We start from the raw sequence: 19,327 nt of genomic DNA on the forward strand, positions 1-19,327 counted from the left end.
GCTTATGATTTTTATAGGAAAAATACAATGATAACAAATCTAACACCTCTGTCCTCAATGGCTGCATCAGAAATCAACAGCAGGGTACTGTCATGCCCACCTGGATGAGTTTGGGAATGACTTCGGTGCCATTCTTGGTGCTCTGTGCTGCAGCAGCACTGCTGACATACTTCTTCTCCAGGAAGAAGGTAACCAGCCAGGTGATGAAGGCCACACGGGGTGCCAGATACTGGTCCCTGGTGCAGAAGGTACTCTCATTGTTCCGTGTCACTGGCACATATAGGGGTTTTGGTCTGTGATGGGGGAGGTCTGATTGAGGAAGAGGAAAATGGTGAATAAAGAATGAAGCACAGCAGCCAAGGGATATGTTAAAAAAAAAAAAAAAAAAAAAAAGAGTAGAGCAAGAGAGATTTAACTTAAGCTCCAAAGGTCTGGCTGTGATGTTATTCAGTTTTCCAACTGAATATTCAATTCAAACTGTTCATTCGACCATGAAGCCCAGAAACTTGTATGTATTAATATGTATGAACATGTATTAAATTAATTAAATACTTATACGAATTCACTTCAACATAAATCATCAGTTACAGTCATGATACTATTGTTTCTGTGTGCAACACTTCACAAACTATCAAATTCAGATTTTACATCTCAGACAGCACTCTACAAGTACAGTACAACACGTGATTATTTTGCAGTAAAAGATTTTTTGAAAACACTTCAACACAAAGGCAAATATATATGCCTGCTTACCTAATAAAGGCTTGTAGAGGTTTGTGAGCTTGGTGAAGGAGGGGAATAAGTGTGGAAGGTAGTACTTCTTGAAGAGAGAGAAGAGAAACCTGAATCCTGTGTTCTGGTTCTCTTTATTCTTCCATTCTAAACTTGATGCCTGGTAGACAGACAGCACAAAGGCAGACAAGGACAGGTCAGTGTCACACAGACATTGTGTTCAGCACAATACTTTGAATGTTAGTCTAAGAAATAGTATAGAGTTGAGAAATGGATTGGGCTAATTTTATCTGTACAATACAGGCATTGCAAAATACTTTGGCACACATCAGAACCCTGACAACACATGCACTGCACTTCAAAATACATTGAGGTGGAATATTTTCCTTTTACAGGTTATTTTTCCCGTGATTACCAGTGTATTTGAGTGCTGTCATATCCATGAAGTTTGGGGGAAACCCACCCAACCAGGGTATGATATAATTTTAATAGTAAAAATAATATGGATTAAATGTGCCAACATTTATCGCTCAATCTCACTTGCAACCTTTGACTAAAATATACCTCATGCTAAGAAGGGATCAGGCCAAATTTGGCATTTAATTATGATTACAGCATTAAAGCTGCTGGTGACAAACAGTTGGGTAGTATTTTACCAGTGTACTTAGTTGTTACCTGAATGACCATGTACTTGAGCAGAATTTCGAGGATATAACAGGTCTGGTCATCTGCAACTTTTTCTCCCACGACAGCCGGAACAAGTGGCGTAATCTCTTCAGGCACCACCTTTGCTGCTCAGAAGTAGTTAAGTATGTTTTAAGATTACTATGATGAAGTTATTTGTTATAAATGTACACATAAAGAAGCATCTACATTGCTGCCTCACCATCAGGGGGGTTGGAGAAGGGATTGTAAATTATGATGTCAAGGGTGCAGGGCCCTCTAGAGGAGGGCACAGCAGGGAACCCTGGCACCAGACAGGCAAAGATAAGGAACTGCTCCTCAGCACAGTTGTCCCTCAGGGCTTGTAGCCACAGCAGGAAGAGACGGATCCCCTCACAACGGGTCTAGAGGACATCAGGACATGGACACATTAATAGATACAAAAACTCCTAAACATTATGGTTTTACCTTTACATTTATAAGAGATGACAAGATACATTTATTAGAGATGGGATAATTACTTAATTACAAACTAAAAATGTTGCCGTGCTTAACAGTCAGCACAGGAAACACAAGTTGATTTAAGGTTGCATATTTTACAGTCTTCTAATACTTTATTTGAAGTGATGACATTGATGAGACTGCAATGTTGTTTAAAATCTTTTCTCTCAGCCTTCTTGCTACAGCCCTAATAACAACAGATCGGGTGGGCAGGGCTTGGCTAAGAGCAGTGATGTGTTTGTGTGTGTGTGTGTCATTTATCTGAATAATGATTGGTTCATCATAACATATGACAATGAATAATAGTACCTTGAATGAATTTCCAGTGTGAAGTAGTTTTTTCAGAATAGAACCTGGAAGAAAAAAATGCAATTGTCAGGAGACATTTGCAATACAAATATGAAACAGAGGAGCCATCCATATGAGACATGCTCTCAAGCAGCACAAAAGCGAAATCTGGGACCTGCTTGCCATCTCCACTGACAAAAATTGATCTTGATGGGTGGTGCTGACAAACTAGGGGGCACAGTGGAACAGCAGCACATTTCCCTGATGAAAAATAACATGATTTGGCAGCAACATGCATTCATGACATCAATATAGATCTCCTCCAATCAAATGACACATTTCTCTGATAGCTAAATATCTTGAACGGAAGAGGTCTGTGCGTGTGTGTTAGGACATACACTTGACAGCTTGCACTGTTAAACACGCCTACTCCAGAGGCATGTTTATGTCTTAAAGAAGAAGTTCCTTCACAAAGTGATTTGATTAATATTTAAGTGGTAGCCACAAACACCTGGCAGAGTTCGTCAAAACTATAAAGAAACTTTTAATAGATAAAAATGTGGGTTTGTCTGGTGCTTTTATTATCCTGCTCTCAGTGGGTTAAATCAATAACATTTCTCTGTTCCTCACATAAAAGCATAAAGTAATCCTTTCACAGGTCTTGGGCTCAGGAAAGAAGGAATTACAAGTAAGCAAATAAAGCACGATAAAAGCTCTGATGGTTTTCTTCAGCTTTCAATGGTCTGTGTCAAATGTCTGCGACCTTGCAATCCTAAGCTAAAAAGACAAAAACATTAAAAGTCATTAATGCCATTCCTGACCTACCCTGCCCACCACAAGGAATTTATCTAAGGGGGAGTGAAATGCTTTGATTATAAAAAGAAATGAATGAAAAAGTTATCTTAGGAATTCAATTAAAACACAGGTATGCCAAGAAGCTATCCGGCCACCACTACACATTCTTCAGTGAGAAGTACATAGTGACAGCACAGCATCTTGACCGGTGATACACAAACTGATGAGAAGCAGAGAAATTCGGTGAGTTCAGGAAAAAGGCCAAGAGGCAGCTTTAAACCTGTGATGATTTGTTGTCCAATGACTGACAAAAAAAAAAGAAATTGTCTGGGGCATCCACCCTGAGATGAGTCTTGATATTTGGAATTACAAGCCTGAGGGGAGGGCCAGTGTACGACTGATCTAGACCTAGATTGTTTAGCTGCCAGCGGCTGACAAACAACTGTTATAATTGAGGTTATCGCTTCTTGCGAGGTTTTCCTTTTTTTTATGTGGGACTGAAATCATGCCAGCATAATTCAATTACTTATTTGCATTTCAAATGAGTAGCTCATTTGCATTTTCCATTTACATCCCCTTCTAAGACTAATTATTTTCTGTTCATTACAGAGGGCTGAGGCATGGTGGTGGGGGCATTTTTTGTCCCCACCACCATGTGTATCTTAGAGGTGAAAGAAGCGTCAGGCAGAAAGAAGCACACAGAACATGTAACTGTCTGTCCAGTACAACAAAGAGACAAAGGTTAAAATTCAAGCCAGTGCCAAGTATTTCATTGTTGTGGAAAAGTTAGCAATACATACCTATACTGTGAAACTGCCATCGGTTGTAGATTTTCTCAGGCAGAAGTTGTAGAATTTTCTAATGAAAAACGGAGAATGTAAGGATTAGGTCCAGTAAATGATTGGTTGCTGGTTATTTAAGTCTAGTACATTTCAGTAATGACAATATCACAAAATTTGCATTAGGTTATTGAGAGTTATTTGGTATTTCCCTTTCCCATTAATTTATCTTTAAGTCAAGCATAACCAGCTCGGGGCCTGACTCTTGTTTTCTTGTAGGTTAAAAGCATGACTTATTCATTAAAAAAAAAAAAAAAAAAAAAAAAAAAAAAAAAAAAAAAAGGTCACAGTATCAATTCTGGTTGATGACTGGGTAACTTTTCTTCCAATAAAATCATAATAATAAATTCAAAACATGAATAATCCCTTTTTTTTGTTGTTGTTGTTGTTGTGTTTTTTTTTTTGGGGGGGGGGGGGCGGGGGGGGTCCATAACCAAAAGACTGAATGTCTTTTGGTTATAGACTGAATGTCTTTTGGTTATGGACTGGTAGTTAAACAAAGCATGTCTGAAAATGTCACCATGGCTTCTGGGAACTGGAGGTCTCACTATTTTGTGATATTTTTGGGATCAAACAATCCAACAATCCAAAAAATAAAGTGTAAATCAAGAGCTGTTGAAATTCATCAGTGGTTATAACCCAGTCTACTTTATTTGACTCAAGTAATAGAATGAGTAGGAAACAGCTGACTTTGCTTTGGTAAGTGGCACAGTTTCACTATACACCTGAGGAATGCAGCTTCCTTGACATTTCCCTCCACTTGGCCTCGCATGTCTCCAGATCCCTGTGACACAGGTTAGCACTGAGAAATGTCACCTCAACAACAGCTGCTGTACAACTCAATTACCATCCTAACTTTGAAGCAGCCCATCATTATTCTTCAATGCAGCGACAGGTTAACTTGGTCCCTCTAGAGAGATGGAAGGAAAGAGAAGGTGTACGCGTGGGCTAGTTAATAGTCAGCTTGCTTTGAACATTGATGTCCCAATGACTCCCTTCTCATCAAAACCTAATGACTGACCCAGTGAGACTTTGTATATACAATGTGGAGGTCATGTCCATTCTTTACTCTGTTACATACAGTAAGCAGCTCTGACCCACTTAACCAGACACCCAGCTCTAGTGGAGATGATGAAAAGCTCAATTCCCCTGGAGTGTGAGAAACAGTTAAACTAGAGAGAGATACACAGCATGACTAAAATGTGCAGAACTACAAAAATTAAGACCTCTCTAGCCTAAGATGCGTGTTAACAGCGAGACACTTCAGTTTACACCTCAAGGACTTTTTGCTTTGTTCATACAACAATAGGGGTTATAGTCATAGTTATTTAAATAAATTCTTGGAAGCTTTGAATGCTGGCTTGATATGCCATAAAAGCACTTTTATGAATGAAAGACCCAACAATATTTCCCGTATAATTTATTTTACTGCAATAATGGTGCTCTGCAATGCAAATGGTGACATTTTGTTGTCCAATGTTTTGTCACAATATACTGAGAGCTGTATAGGTCTTGAAGTTATCTCATGTTTTGAGAGATTTTGTTTGCCAACAACTGCCTTCTTCGTTTGTCATTGTCCATCTTTAATTTTCCCTTCTTGTCCTCTGAAACGAAATCCCTGTCATTATCAGTGACACTGGAGAGACTGAAAGACAGACATCACTTTAAAGTGGCTCTGGATGTCTATCTGTACTTCTCAACTTCTCTGATCCACAGATGTGATGATATGCGTGTACAGGCATGTGGTTGCACCTTACTATTGATCCCACATGGGATTATTAGATCTCTGTAAGGCTCTGTACTGGCCTCCTCCACTCTGTCTCCTCGGTGCAGCGAACACATTATGCCCGGCAGTAACACAGCAGGGTAGCCTGCTTAAGCCTCTCCCTATGTGTGTGTGTGTGCAGACACAATAATACCATCTTTCTCTCTCCTTACAGAGCACCAGGAAGGGAGAGTGGGAATGTGATGGAGAAGCTAGCTCAGAAAGACTCCCTGCAGAGCTGGAATGGCAGCCGCAACAATGAGGAATTTACTGGGTGATATGCGCCGAATGCAGAGTCTGCTGGACTAGAGGTTGGTGGAGTTATTCTAATCTGAAGCCATACTCCAGCATAAAGATGGGGGCATTATTGTCGTGCAACAGCAGCCTTAACACATTTACATGATCCGCACTTAGGTTTCCAGCCACAGGGCCTGAACATGCCACAGAATATACTTCTCCCAGAGGTGGTCCACAAGGGCTTCTAGGTGGCAGAAACAGACACTAAGCACTCTAAGAAGATATCTAGTCATTTACATATTGTCAGTTTTTGATGGGTATGATTGTACTATTTAAGAAATAGTCTCCTGAGAGACAACAGCAATGGAGACACAATGTACTAATCTAATAAAATATATGTGCAATAACCACAGAATGACCAGTGTATCAATTACATATCAATACATGATGTAGACTGCAGTGACAGTGAAGCAAACATAAGTTAATAAATCCTCCAATGTGGCTGACAATTCAGGATAAAAAATAAGTGGGGGCAGCATGGTGGCATAATGGTTAGCTGTGTTGCACTATAACAAGAAGGTCATGGGTTCGGTTCCCAGGCCTAGGTCCTATCTGTGCCGAGTTGGCATGTTCTCCCCATGCCTGTATGGTTTTCCTTCCACCGTCCAAACATGCATGTTTAGGGTAAATGGTGACTCTAAATGAATTAATTAATCAAATAGTAAGTGGGTCTGCACTCACTTGGTAGCCTCATGCAATGAGTAAAAACACCAGCTACACACCTGCCTTGTATAAAATACTTCGTAAGGTAAGTCCAAACAGTTGAGACCAAACCAGATTGCTTATTTAAATGCTAACCAAATTTCTTAGCTTGCCCTCATTATTTGTAGCTAAAGACCTGGGTGAATGCAGCCCGGTGAAGAATATGTCATATATATATATATATATATATATATAAACAACCTCAAGAAATTATACAGTTTGAATCCTTAAGCATGTTTTAAGTTTTGTTTTGGATTTTATTATGAAAAGACCCTTTACCTTTCAAGAACACAAATAGAAAAAGATGTTTTCTCCATTGTGGTCAGTGGGTGGCAGCAGAGTGCAGCCAAACAGGCTTCCCAATGTTACTTTCACCATGAGCCAAATGTTCCTCACTGCCCTTTGTGAAAGCCAGGCAGCAGGGGGTGATTCCTTCAGCACATTATTTTCATGTTTAGGTATGAACAGTTTTGGATAAATAAACTGTGATCCATGTCAACAATACATATTTTTTGCACAAGATATGCATATGTAAAATCGCTGTTCCTGCTTGTCAAAACATAGTTATTTATAAAATGTATGGCAGAACTGCAGCTGTTCAGGTTTGAAGGCAAATAAACAGGTTACAGAAGCAGCCTCAGGCATTAAGATTGATTCACTCAGTCTGTACCATGTGTCGTCCATGCTACACTTGGTAAATTTGCATTAATGCATTAACCAATAATCCCCTGCTGGTGAACTGTCAGTCACAACTAGGACTAAAGAGAGAATGGGGGAGGGACAAAAGAAAATCACTTAGCTAAATGAATCTGGGGTAATTTTTCAGACATGTTCACTAAAATGTAGAGGACAGTTCCAATTGATGTGCATCAAGAGGAATATGATGCCATTATGCCAGGCACCAAGAGACAGGACTTTTGGCTGTTTACGATAGTAGAGTAGCAGTTTTATTAATTACCTACTTTCTCATTTCTGACCATTTACACACTCACTGTTTAAATGGTGCAACTGCGTGTGGCATTTAAATAAACATCAGCAACTATCAATCTTCCATGAGCCATTAACTGAGGCAAACAGACAATAATATTCTTAATTCCTCTGAAATTTCTGAGATATGCATTTCCTGAACAGCAATGGTAGGCTTTTACCATCTTATATGCAGTATGCTTTTTTCAGTTCTAGTGTCTGGTGGTTCTGCTGTGGATCGCCCTAGATTTAAATCTCAAATGACAAGCTTGGTTAAGTAAACATAAGTCATTCAAAACAGAATTTTCTACATCTTTCTAAAAATATGACAGAAAGGCTAAATACACAGTTATTTATCAAAAATGAGGTAAACTAGATTAAATGGCCGTGACCCGGAAACGGAAAGACGATAGAAGATGGATGGATGGAGATTAAATGGCAACTTAGCCAGTCAATTCTAAATTGAAGATGGGGGGATTTCATAGAGAGGATGGCAAAGGAAATTCAGAATGTTTAGTCAGGTCCGGATAACAGATGGCAGGACGGGTCATGGTGGGGTCATATCCTGGAGTGAAAGTGGATATAAGCAAACTTGCCTCTGAGTTTCACTGGTCCCAGGGCTGTCTTTTAACCTGTCCCACAACCTCAGTGGCACCAGGATCAAAACTCAAAACAGCCATCCAGAAGTACACAGGAGACAGCACACTAAACAGGAGACCCCTGCAGTCTGAGAATTGAGTATCCTTACAACGATGCTAAGTCTGTTCTACAATGAACATCTAAAAAGAACATTGTCGCATCGAGTTTCAGTCCAACAAAAACCTACACACAACTCCTGCATAATGTGTGCCCTTACTACAAACTCACTTTCAGTGTCAGTTTGTCTTCATAGCAGCAGATGGTAACATCAAAATTATTAGACAGAAGTGACCCTGACTCCAATAAAATACAGAGCTAGAACTGCTTGAAGGAGAAAAACATTGTCCAGCTGATATGGACATTGTCTTGTACATGATTTTGATGGCGGAAAACCCTGTTTTGTAAATACAGGAGCACTAACCATGGAAAACATAAATAAAAAATATATCATCATTGTACGTCTGAACACTGCGATTTTCAGTTCTCCTTAAAATAACAATCAAGCAATTTTATGTTAAATAGGAACCATGAAAAAAAAGCAATTCTGGAAAAAGTAGTCAATTACTCTCAAATAAAGATTGGAATGTTTTTCCACAGGACAACACTACTACCCCTATACTGATGGTTATTCAAAAACATTTACTTTGTGGTGGGACAGCTGTGCTTCTGCTGCTATGTTTTGTTGGGCTTATAATCAAACAAAGAATTGAAAAAAAGTGCCAAAAAAATAATCATATGTTATATCTCTTTTCCATTGCCTGCATACCTAGGCAATAGCTGTTGTATGCACAGCATCATCATGTCATCAGCATGTAAACTATCGCCATTATCACCAATGATAATTTGGGTGTAGAAATTATATTACTACATGGCAAATTTACCAGCAGGTATAGTAGAGTCATAGAAAACCAACAGACCCAACATTCATGATGTGCATGCTCCAGAGTCTATATAATTGAATAATTAATTGAAAGGGGCATGTTCAAACTAATAGCACTGTGGAGTTCAGTTTGTGAGGTCATTCATTCATTCATTCATTCAAAATGCCCAAAATTTTTTAATTTAAAGTAAAACCAGATAGACAGCAGAAACGGAAGACTACCATTTGAATGGATCGAAGAACAGCCAGAATTGCAAAGACTCAGCCAATGATCAGCTCCAGGGTAATCAAAGATGGTCTGACTCATCGGTGAGTACTGTGGCAATTAGAAGAAGCCTATGTGAGGCTAATCTACTGGCAAGAAGCCCCCATAAAGCCCCATTGTAAAAAAAAAAAAAAAAAAAGGACATGTTGAAGAGGATACAATTTGCCAAAGAACACATCGACTGGCCTAAATAGAAATGGAGAAACATTTTGTGGACTGATGAAACTAAGATTGTTCTTTTTGGGTCCAAGGTACATGCAGTCAGGTTGTCAGACAACTCCCAAACACTGAATTCAAGCCACAGCACACTCTGAAGACAGTGAAGCATGGTGGTGCATCATGGCATGGGGATGTTTCTCTTACTATGGTGTCAAGCCTATTTATCACATACCAGGGATCATGGATCAGTTTGAATATATCAAAATACTTGAAGAGATCATGTTGCCGTATGCTGAAGAGGAAATGCCCTTGAAATGGGTGTTTCAACAAGACAATAACCCCAAAAAAACCAGTAAGCGAGTAGCATCTTGGTTCTAGACCAACAAAATTAAAGTTTTGGAGTGGCCAGCCTAATACCTGGACCTTAATCCCATAAAGAACTTTTGGGATGACATAAAAAATGCTATTTCTGAGGCAAAACCAAGAAATGCAGAGGAATTGTAGAATGTTGTCAAATTATCCTGGGCTGGAATACCTGTACACGTGCCAGAAGTTGGTGAACTCCATGCAACACAGATGTGAAGCAGTTCTTAGAAACAGTGGTTATACAACTAAATATTAGTTTAGTGATTCCTAGGAATGTTTAATCCTAAGAATTTTTCATTTTATAGAGTAAATTTTTTGAGTTTGTAAAGAAAAATGGAGACCCTGCTATTTTTTTAAAAAACCCAATAGTAATTTTCCTTCACTTTCTGTAAAGAAATCAAAAAAATTTATAAATTTTTCTTCATGTTTACATTTAGAATATAATGTGCAGTGTTCCCAATGCCTGGAAATAAAAATTATTATAAGGATTTTGAGCTTTACATAAATTTTTAAACACATTGCTATTATTTTTGTGAACGCAACTGTATACATATATACTACCATGGATGCCTCTATGGTAGCAGACACAAAGAGATCTTGGAAGGGAACAGTGATGGCTGCTGGTGACGATGGGGGTGGGGTATTTCAGCAGAGTTTAGAGGGAGGGACAAAAGATTACCCCTTCTAGATATCCATTACTCAAACCATTACAGAGCAGGCATGGGAGAATCACACGCCTCAGACAACCCACAGAAAAAGGGGTCACATACCTCATCAGGACAGTGAAGTAATCCCCACATAGCCTCCTAAAAGTAAACACGCTGCAGCCATATACTGTATTTGTCAGATAGATTTAAATGCACAAAGAGATTTAGGTATGTCAAGGTAGGAAACCAAATCCCTATTTTTATAAGGACAATCTTCCACAGAATAAGAAGGGCACCAATGTTAAACTTTGCTCATCTGCCAAATGGCATTAAGGTGTGTTGCAAAACACAGAGCCGCAAAAATGCTGTTGTCTGGGCAGCTGTCCATTCACCCCTCTGAGGCTTTAGGGACAAAGGCTGTTACAGCTTAAGTTGTGGTCACTGACTTCTGAAAAGCTTTATCCTGCCAGGAAAAGCTGGGTTTATGACAAAATGCCTTGAAGTTTGGTGCCTGTCACAGCGAGGAAAAACTATTACTGCACACTTCATTTGGGATAATATGATACATATTAGTAATGTGTGTTGGTGAGCACTAATGTATCATTGATATGATATTCATGGCTGCATATGATCCAACATGCCTAATCTAATATGGAATAAAAGAGAGTCCACACAGTTTAGCAGAGCTAAGGATCAAAGCAACCCTGTATCTGTCCTGTACACACCACTCAAAGCAAGCTTATCTTCTCAGTGCATGGGTAAAGGCACACATCGTCACAGGCAGGGGCTAAAAGGGGACAAATGAGGGTTAAGCTGCTTTCAATATTAGTTCTTTTTGAAAAGATGACTCCATAAATATGTAGCAGGCTTGAATCCAGGCTTTAGAGACAGGTCAGATGACTGAAAACAGACAGACAAGAAAGCTTTCTATTTGAGGAGATGGCAAAAAAGCTAGTGCGAAACCCCCCCAACAGAAGTATTAATAATAGCTTAAATTCTACAGAAGAGTGCCAACCTAAATGATTCTCTCAGCAAACAATCAAACAACACTACTGTGTATACTATGTGTCAACCAGCCAAAATAGAGGTAAACTGATAATCATTTAACAAAAGTTGCACTGGATACTCTTGAACAGTTAATTAAGAATCCACTGCAAAATGTTTGTTTCTACTGTGACAAATTCATGTATTTGTCAGGGGGCCTGAAGTTAAGAATGTTCTTCTGTGTCATTTAAGTTTGAGCTCTATATTGGATAAAAAGGAACACAGCCACACACTGGTCCCAGGTGATCAGAAAAACTAGGACAAGACATACTGTACAAAGAGGGACAGACTGCCCCCCCACCATTATATTTTTTCTTTTCTTTTCTTTTTTTGCTATTATCCTTACAGCTCTGCCCTGTGCAAGTGTAACTGGAGAGGTGAATGTTTGTATTGGAAACTGGAGCTGTCTTTGCAGTCAGGTGGGAAAACAAGGTAGGGGACTTTAACCTGCATATGCAACATATGAGTGTTCAAAAAACAAAGGGAGGAGCTAAAGAGCCAAAAAGGTGGTACACACAGAGTGACAAGACATTTTTTCTTCCTCAAGGTAGGTTTTAAATACAAAAAATTTACTTAATACTCTTCCAGAACCTGCAGAGGACTGGAAAACGGTTTGATGACTGTTTCATCACAGTGGATTTCCAGTCTATTTCAGACAAATTCAGGAAGGAACTAGAGTATGCAACATGGCACCATGGAAACTGTGGTTCCACCCCAGAGTTCAGCAGTAAACAGGTTGAGGCTGTGGCAGCTATCAACGGAAATCACAGATGGGGACATAAGCACTGAAAAAGACAAATGACTTACTTCAAAAATAAAGAGGATAGAGTCCAGCTCCTCCCTTTGAGATTTGTTCCCTGAAACACAAGGAAAGCACTTTGTTTTTTTAAACACATAACCTGGAGACAAACTACATTAACTTCATCAATAATGCAACAATACTATGGAATACTCTTTCAAATGAGCTAATGAGACCATGAAAGCATACTGGGAAAAATCCCCTACCCGTCAAAGTGTTACACTGGTTTTAGGGACCTAACCAGAAATTGTTTCTGTACGAGTTGATGCTTATGGCTCTGTATATATGGGACGAAGGAAATAAACCTGTGCCATATACCATGGAGGGGAGGGACAAGGTTAATCATTGAACCACAATCAAGATTGATGATAATAAAATCATTGTACAAAAAAGTCTGTACTCACCTTTTTGTTTTAAGTTGCTTTCCAGTGTAATGAAATTTTCATAGAAGATAAAATAAATCTGAGAACAGTTACTCTCGAAGAATGCCTTCAGTTCACTTTTGTCGATGATATCTATGGAAAACAGACAATAGACCAACAATGACACTTTGAATGAAAAGCTTTTCCGACATGAACAAATTGATTAAGTCTTGAAGTCAAGCTTGACATACTTTGAATCGAAATCAAAACACAATTACCCAAAAGAGCAAATGAATCATCCCGCCACTTTGGTCACAATGTCAATTTACAAATATATTCTTTTTACAGAATTTCTTTTACACAATTTATTGTCATCGAGCCAATGAAAATATCTTATTTTGTGGTATTTCTCAACTGTCACAACATTTTTTTTCTCATGCTAACTGTATCTGAGTATCCTGTGAGGGTTTCTTTCTTTCACTCCAAAATGCTATTTACTGTTAATTCAAAGGTGGCACTGTTCAAATCACTGTTGCACAAATGACTTTATACTTCTTCCCCATTTGGTAGACTTCATCTGTTTTACATCAAGGCAACTTGCATCATTTCCTCCTACTATGTGACTTCACCAACTTGTAAGCACTGCTGGAATGATGACAAGCTTTATAGAGGTGGTGAAAACTACTTTGCCACCAAATCTCATCATTTCACAATGCTTGTGGTGGGGCAGATATTTCTAAAGCATCCCTCTTCTCTCCTCTTCTCTAAGACTGTGCCTTAATGCCAGGATTTTCAGAACTTTTTGCAGACCAAAAAAATAAATAAATAAATAAAAATAAATAAATCACTGAAAGTGTATTTTAAGTTCAGGGGTAATCGTACTTGGTCTTTTAAATATGAATGGGGTGGACAGACTTGATGAAGGAACATAAATGGCCACATGAGATAAAGCTGTAATAGTTAATGGGAGAAATAAGTTGTGTACAATCACAAAAAGAGGAGTACTGACAAAATCCCAAATTCCTAAATGGACCTCATTTGCCACACTTATACAACTATGCTGATGAGCTAGGTCTAGACTGAATAATCAGATATAGGCCAGGAGGAGTCCTGGCACAATAACAGCAATTAAGGTCCACCTTCTGCTGCGATTCTCCCTCCACCACATGGCAAACTGGAAGACACCCAGGAGCAGGCTACCTCATGCAGAGTGTTGGAATTATGTCGAGTGAGAAAAAGTCTCAGATGAGTTATCCTTGGCCTGAGATTAAAGCACGGATAATGAAGATGTGCAATAAGAAAATCGAGGCAAAGGCATAGCTACCTTTAGTCTTCAGCCTTCGAGTAAAAACCAGAAAGGCATTCTTTGGGGGTGCTGGTGGGACCAATGGGAAAGTTCAGAGGTTTAAAATGTAACGCGGAGATGACTCAAGTGATGCTTTTAGAGACAAAAAAATAGCCAGATACTATTTCCATGTAAAAAAAGGAAAACCACAACTTAGGAATCTGTAGATCTCTACATTTTCAGCTATATTTTCTCCTTTCTGTGTGCTTGAACTTGACCCACAACACTTCACCTAACTACTAGCTGCTCTTTGCTCCTAGCATAAAGCTAATCATATATGCTAAATTCACTCTCAAGCATAAAAACTGATGCATATGGGTGAACACCCTCAGACACACACACAATGGCCCTTATGAAAAACTTTTATGGTAAGAGTAATGATTGCTTGGGAAATGACTTGGAGTCAAACAGCTAGTGAAAAGTGCATTCAGTAATTCTCGTCTGTGGCAACAGCCTGCACTAAAGACTGCAGATACAGGTCAAGTCAGCATATGTGGTGGAGAAAATCTACTGTTGTAGCTAATATTTTATCAAGCCATTTATCTTTCCAGAAACATTGAGGATGCGCTTACTTTGTATTTAATTATGCAACACTTCAATGGTCAACTAAAATGTGTTTTGTACATAAACTTGATGAAATTTAGCTTCCAGCAAATGCTGTTAGCATTTGGTTTTTTGGTTTTTACTTTGAATTGTCAGCATCAGCTAACTTTGACTGTCTTCCAAATATGTAGCTGGCATAATAAACTTATGTGCTGTACCAAACAACCTCTTAGCTGAAAATCCCATAGGCCTTTATCCTGGAAGAGGTGTGCAGTCAAGTGTGGTGAATGGACCAGAGGCTTACACCCAAGCAAAAACCTCTTAAAGATTTAAACAAGTACTTTATATCAAAACGTGGCAAAAACAAATTGTCACTTTGAAAATGTGATTTCAGGATTATAAAGACTTTATTGTTTTAATTATTACAAAAAAATAAAAATAAAAATAAATTATATAAAATGTGCCGTCATAAATGTGACCAAGACTTAAGGGCTGCGTTCCGAAGGCAATCCAGTCTTGGCCCATCACGTGTTTAGGTTTTTATCACTGTTTATTATGTTGGGTGGGTTTCTTAAAAGCACAGGCGAATGGGGTGGGGTGGGGAGGAAGAAGATGAGACGATCCATTAAAGAAATTACTAAGTTGCTAAGGATAATGTGTGAGTGTGTGCTGTTTTTGGCAATGCAAAAGCATGTTTATGATGAATACCAGAGGGGGGGCTGTTTTTCAGATTAAACAGGTTTGATATGGATTACAGCCGATTTGGACAGGGCTTCCACACTCACCAAAGTCCCTCACAAAGCAAGCAACAGAGAGACCTCTGCTATAATTAGACTGTTACTGAAGTCTATCACTTTAAGATCAGGTCAATGAAACATAATGTAGCGTAGTTAATGTAAGTCAGATTTGAACACATCTCATTTAACAATTACAAAATAGCTCTTCTTATTATCACATAGGTCTGATCAGTGTAAATGTTGCATCAGTGTGCGCAAGACTAACAGCCAAAGGACAAAGAAGAAGTCTATTATAATTATGCAGAACTAACTTGAATATTACATGTGAAAAGTTATAGGGTGGGTCAATTTCATATGTCATGTTGTATATCACAGAGACATCTCAGCTTGTTATCCTGTGCTTTCCATGCTTCAGACTTCCAATATATATTCCTATATCTGTATCTGCTCATACAGCTCACTGAAGCATGACAGACGGCACAGATTTTTTTTCTTTCTTTTGTTTTTTTTAAAAGAAAATATCACAGGACTTCTGACAATAAGTGATAGTCTTAGATAGATGCTAACTGTGTCAGAGAAGGCTGACAAGACTTTGTTTGGCCTGCCACTCGTGAAGTTCAGACAGAGACAGTCTGCCTCTGAGATTCAAATTAGTAGCAGACCTAATGCCCAGGATTCATGAAAGCTATGAATGAAAATTCTGTATGATGTTTGTATGTTGCTTAATGTTGTCATCCTACTACAGTATCCTTAACAGACTGAAAAGAAGATGGTCTTTTCACGCTTTTCACGCTTCAACGCTTACTTTTTGGGTTCAGCCCTGACATAACTCTCTATGATCACCATAAATGAGCTTCGAACTTTCTCTCAGCGAATGGACTTTAAAGTATAAAATATTTTACAGGATAGCCACTATCCTTAACATACAAAAAGAGTATGCTGAAATGAGCCGACTGTCAGCAGCATGCAAATAGCCTGTGACGCAGGTCCAACGCCATATACTAGGTTTTGACCTAGTGCTGTTGTGAAGAGGAAATGTTTGGCTGAGGGAATGAAATTGTACATTGTGGCTGCTAACATCCAGTGAGACCCTTCAATCAATGGGTTCACTAACTTCTCAGGTAGCAACTAAAAGACAGAACCTGTGCTGAGTCCTGGGAGTGCAGGGGATGACACTGTATCCTCTGAACCTTACAAGATAACTGTGTCCTTCAATTGACACCCCACCATCTGCAGTCTCAAAAACAGGAAAACAGTGTTGCTTGCACAGCAGCTGAGAGCTGGGATAACACAGGGCTGTTATTGAGGGAAAAAACCTTGTGTTTTAAAACTTGTGACTGCAACTGAATGAGCTGATCACTCAGCTGTTTAAGGAACCAAAATTAGTAGTCTGATTCAAAGGGTAATAGGACTTCTTGTAGAAGAGTGTTGAAGAATTAATAAACGGGAAAAGAAAAATCCTGGCCAAGTTCTGTAAAATAACACAACAGGGGTCAATTGTTCCTCCAAATGTTATGCCAGTCTTTTTATTTCCTACTTGATGGAGTTAATACTCAGCTAGTGCCCATCAGCTGCCTAAACCACAGTGAACTACTCTGAAAGGGGATCATTAAGTCAGCCTTATTGTTAAGTTACTAAAATCTGTATGAACCATGGTCTACATACTGCTGACAGTGAGAACTTAATGATGCAGAGACCTGTAATTTTCTATAGTGGAATTACCAGACCAAACAGCTATGGCAGGTTTGGGTTGGACGACACTGTTCCCCTTTGTCATATGTTTCCTGTTCAGTGTCAGGGAAGGGCAGCTGTTCCAAGTCTATGTCAATGAACAAACTGCAAAATGAATAATATGTGGTCAGAGCTGAAATGTAATATGTTTGAGGGGAAAAAAAAAACAAAAAAAACACATCTTCCCCAGATGTTATATTGGAAGAAATATTATCAGCTTACTGACTTTTTAAAATAAAATCTCTAAGGAAAAATATCCAAGTCAGATTTCAGTACAAAGATGTCGTTATTTTCCAACCTCTGGCTGGATCAAACATAGAATTATGATATTTAAGATGTCATGTCACTGAAGGTCTCCCTGCGTCTCACTGCGACTCCTGGAGCCAAGGGAGAAACGATGGATTTAACTGTTGAATGCCCCCAACATATTATACAACCTCAAAGAGTGCCCTTAGTATAATAACCCCACATAAAAGTAAATAGCTGAAAATGGGGGCACCACAGTCTGTTGGCTAAAGAAGCATAACTTTAAGCTTAGTTGAATATTCAGTGACTGCTTTCCAAATGAACTGATGTTAACTGAGATTACCCTGCAAGCGTATAAAGAGTGCACACTGCAGTCTGCACGCTGGGCTTGTTAGTGAAAATGGGTGAAGGTCACTTTGTCAGCTGAAGCCTATGGTATATTTACACAATCAAAACCAAACGTCAGGCTGCTCTGGCGGTAGCTCCCTGTTTAAACTTCATCAACACACAACACATCAAATAAGTGCTTATATTTACGGTTTAAAGGTTGTGTCAACCCATATTTTGACTCTATGGGAAATTTACAAATGTATACCACCTGAAGCAGAATAATTAACATGCAATGTTATACTCGTAAAGCAGTCTAATCAGTCCTTTGATCACACAGAGTCATTTGCATTAGCTCTGAGCAAGCAAATACTGCAGGTGCACTATATTCTTGCCAGAAAAGAGAGAAAAGGATGGAAATGTTTCTTTGGCAGTACGCTCAGATCAGACACAGAGGACTCTTTAGAAGCCCCAGCAAAGGGATGCCTGGAGACTGCCAACACAGAGTAGATACAAGGGTGATGGCTAAATTGGAGGCTGATGGATGCAACACAGATGATGCTTTCCCCCTAAATGGCTGTATACAAACAATGGAGCACCATGGGAAAAATCAAAGAGACTATAAGCATAGGTTTTACCTTTTACAGAAAAAGGAAGACAAAGCTGGTTCACTCAATATTTGTTTGGCCCCCCCACTGAAGTCATGCAGCTCTCTCAATCATCAAATGGGCCTTTGGGCTGCCACAAATTCATCTTTACAGATTCAGAGCTGAATTTCTGAGTCTGACCATGGCTCAGTCCATAAAGCTCCATTAGGGGTTAACTTTTTTTTTGCTGTCTATCATTCTCCTGCCTTACCTTATTTACCTCCAACAACAGGACTCTTTCTTTTTTGTCAGGTGGGGCATCTAAAATTAATCCACTATCCACACGTTCTGCTACTGGAATAAAGGCATGGCTATCAACGAAAGGAAACATACTCTTTGAATGAATGAATAATGGCAGGTGAACTTGAGGTAGGTGAAAAAAAAATAGGTTTGATTTTTGTGTCAGAGTTGAATAGTATAAACAAAACTTAAAGAGCCAGTCTAAACCCTAACTGTATCACTATCCTAAAGCCATTACATTATGAAATAAACTTTTATTTCATTATTCAGTTTAAACAAAAAAAAGCCTTTTGTTTTTTAAGTCCATATCATGTCAAATGTGTTGTCTGTTACTCCATAAAAAATATAAAACACCTTTTGCTAAAGAGAAGAGAATAATAATGTTAAGAAACATTAAACCAGATGTGTCAGCCATGAGGAGGTGAGGAGGTTGATATTTGACCAGAGTGAAATGAGGTTAATCATGAATAGACAGAGCTGTTAGTTGAATGTGCGAAATGCTGCTGCAGTCTTTTTTCTCTCTATCTGTATTGAGAAGAAACTCATTTTATATGGGCTAGTTTATCTTATAGTTTCACTTTGCTGTAAGATTTCAATAGTGGCAAGTAATCATAGCCACAGGAAGCAAATATTAGTAACTTGGCCATGGCATGGGCCCTTCATTCTTAGCAGTGGATTCACAGAGAATGATTAATACACTGCTAGGCTAAAGCAACAGGGCAAAGTGGAGCAAGAGCTGCAATTCATACAGGGTATTTCTGTCTGGGATAATAAAAGCTTTTCTTTAAAATATCAACAGGCT

General features: G+C 38.8%; 1 protein-coding gene across 1 annotated transcript in view; it reads right to left on the reverse strand.

Annotated features, from left to right (window-relative positions):
- The window catches only part of ralgapa2 (Ral GTPase activating protein catalytic subunit alpha 2), an 84,917-nt gene that overhangs the window by 56,973 nt on the left and 8,617 nt on the right, over positions 1-19,327 (reverse strand). Inside the window, exons 2-9 of the mRNA XM_029494312.1 lie at positions 12,752-12,862; positions 12,356-12,405; positions 3,780-3,837; positions 2,206-2,249; positions 1,619-1,799; positions 1,408-1,523; positions 754-892; positions 101-309 (exon numbers count right to left, since the gene is read on the reverse strand). Coding sequence (XP_029350172.1) covers positions 101-309; positions 754-892; positions 1,408-1,523; positions 1,619-1,799; positions 2,206-2,249; positions 3,780-3,837; positions 12,356-12,405; positions 12,752-12,862 — 908 coding nt within the window. The remainder of the gene's footprint in view (positions 1-100; positions 310-753; positions 893-1,407; positions 1,524-1,618; positions 1,800-2,205; positions 2,250-3,779; positions 3,838-12,355; positions 12,406-12,751; positions 12,863-19,327) is intronic.

This window comes from Echeneis naucrates, chromosome 22 (genome assembly GCF_900963305.1).
Source record: "Echeneis naucrates chromosome 22, fEcheNa1.1, whole genome shotgun sequence".
Lineage (NCBI taxonomy): Eukaryota > Metazoa > Chordata > Actinopteri > Carangiformes > Echeneidae > Echeneis > Echeneis naucrates.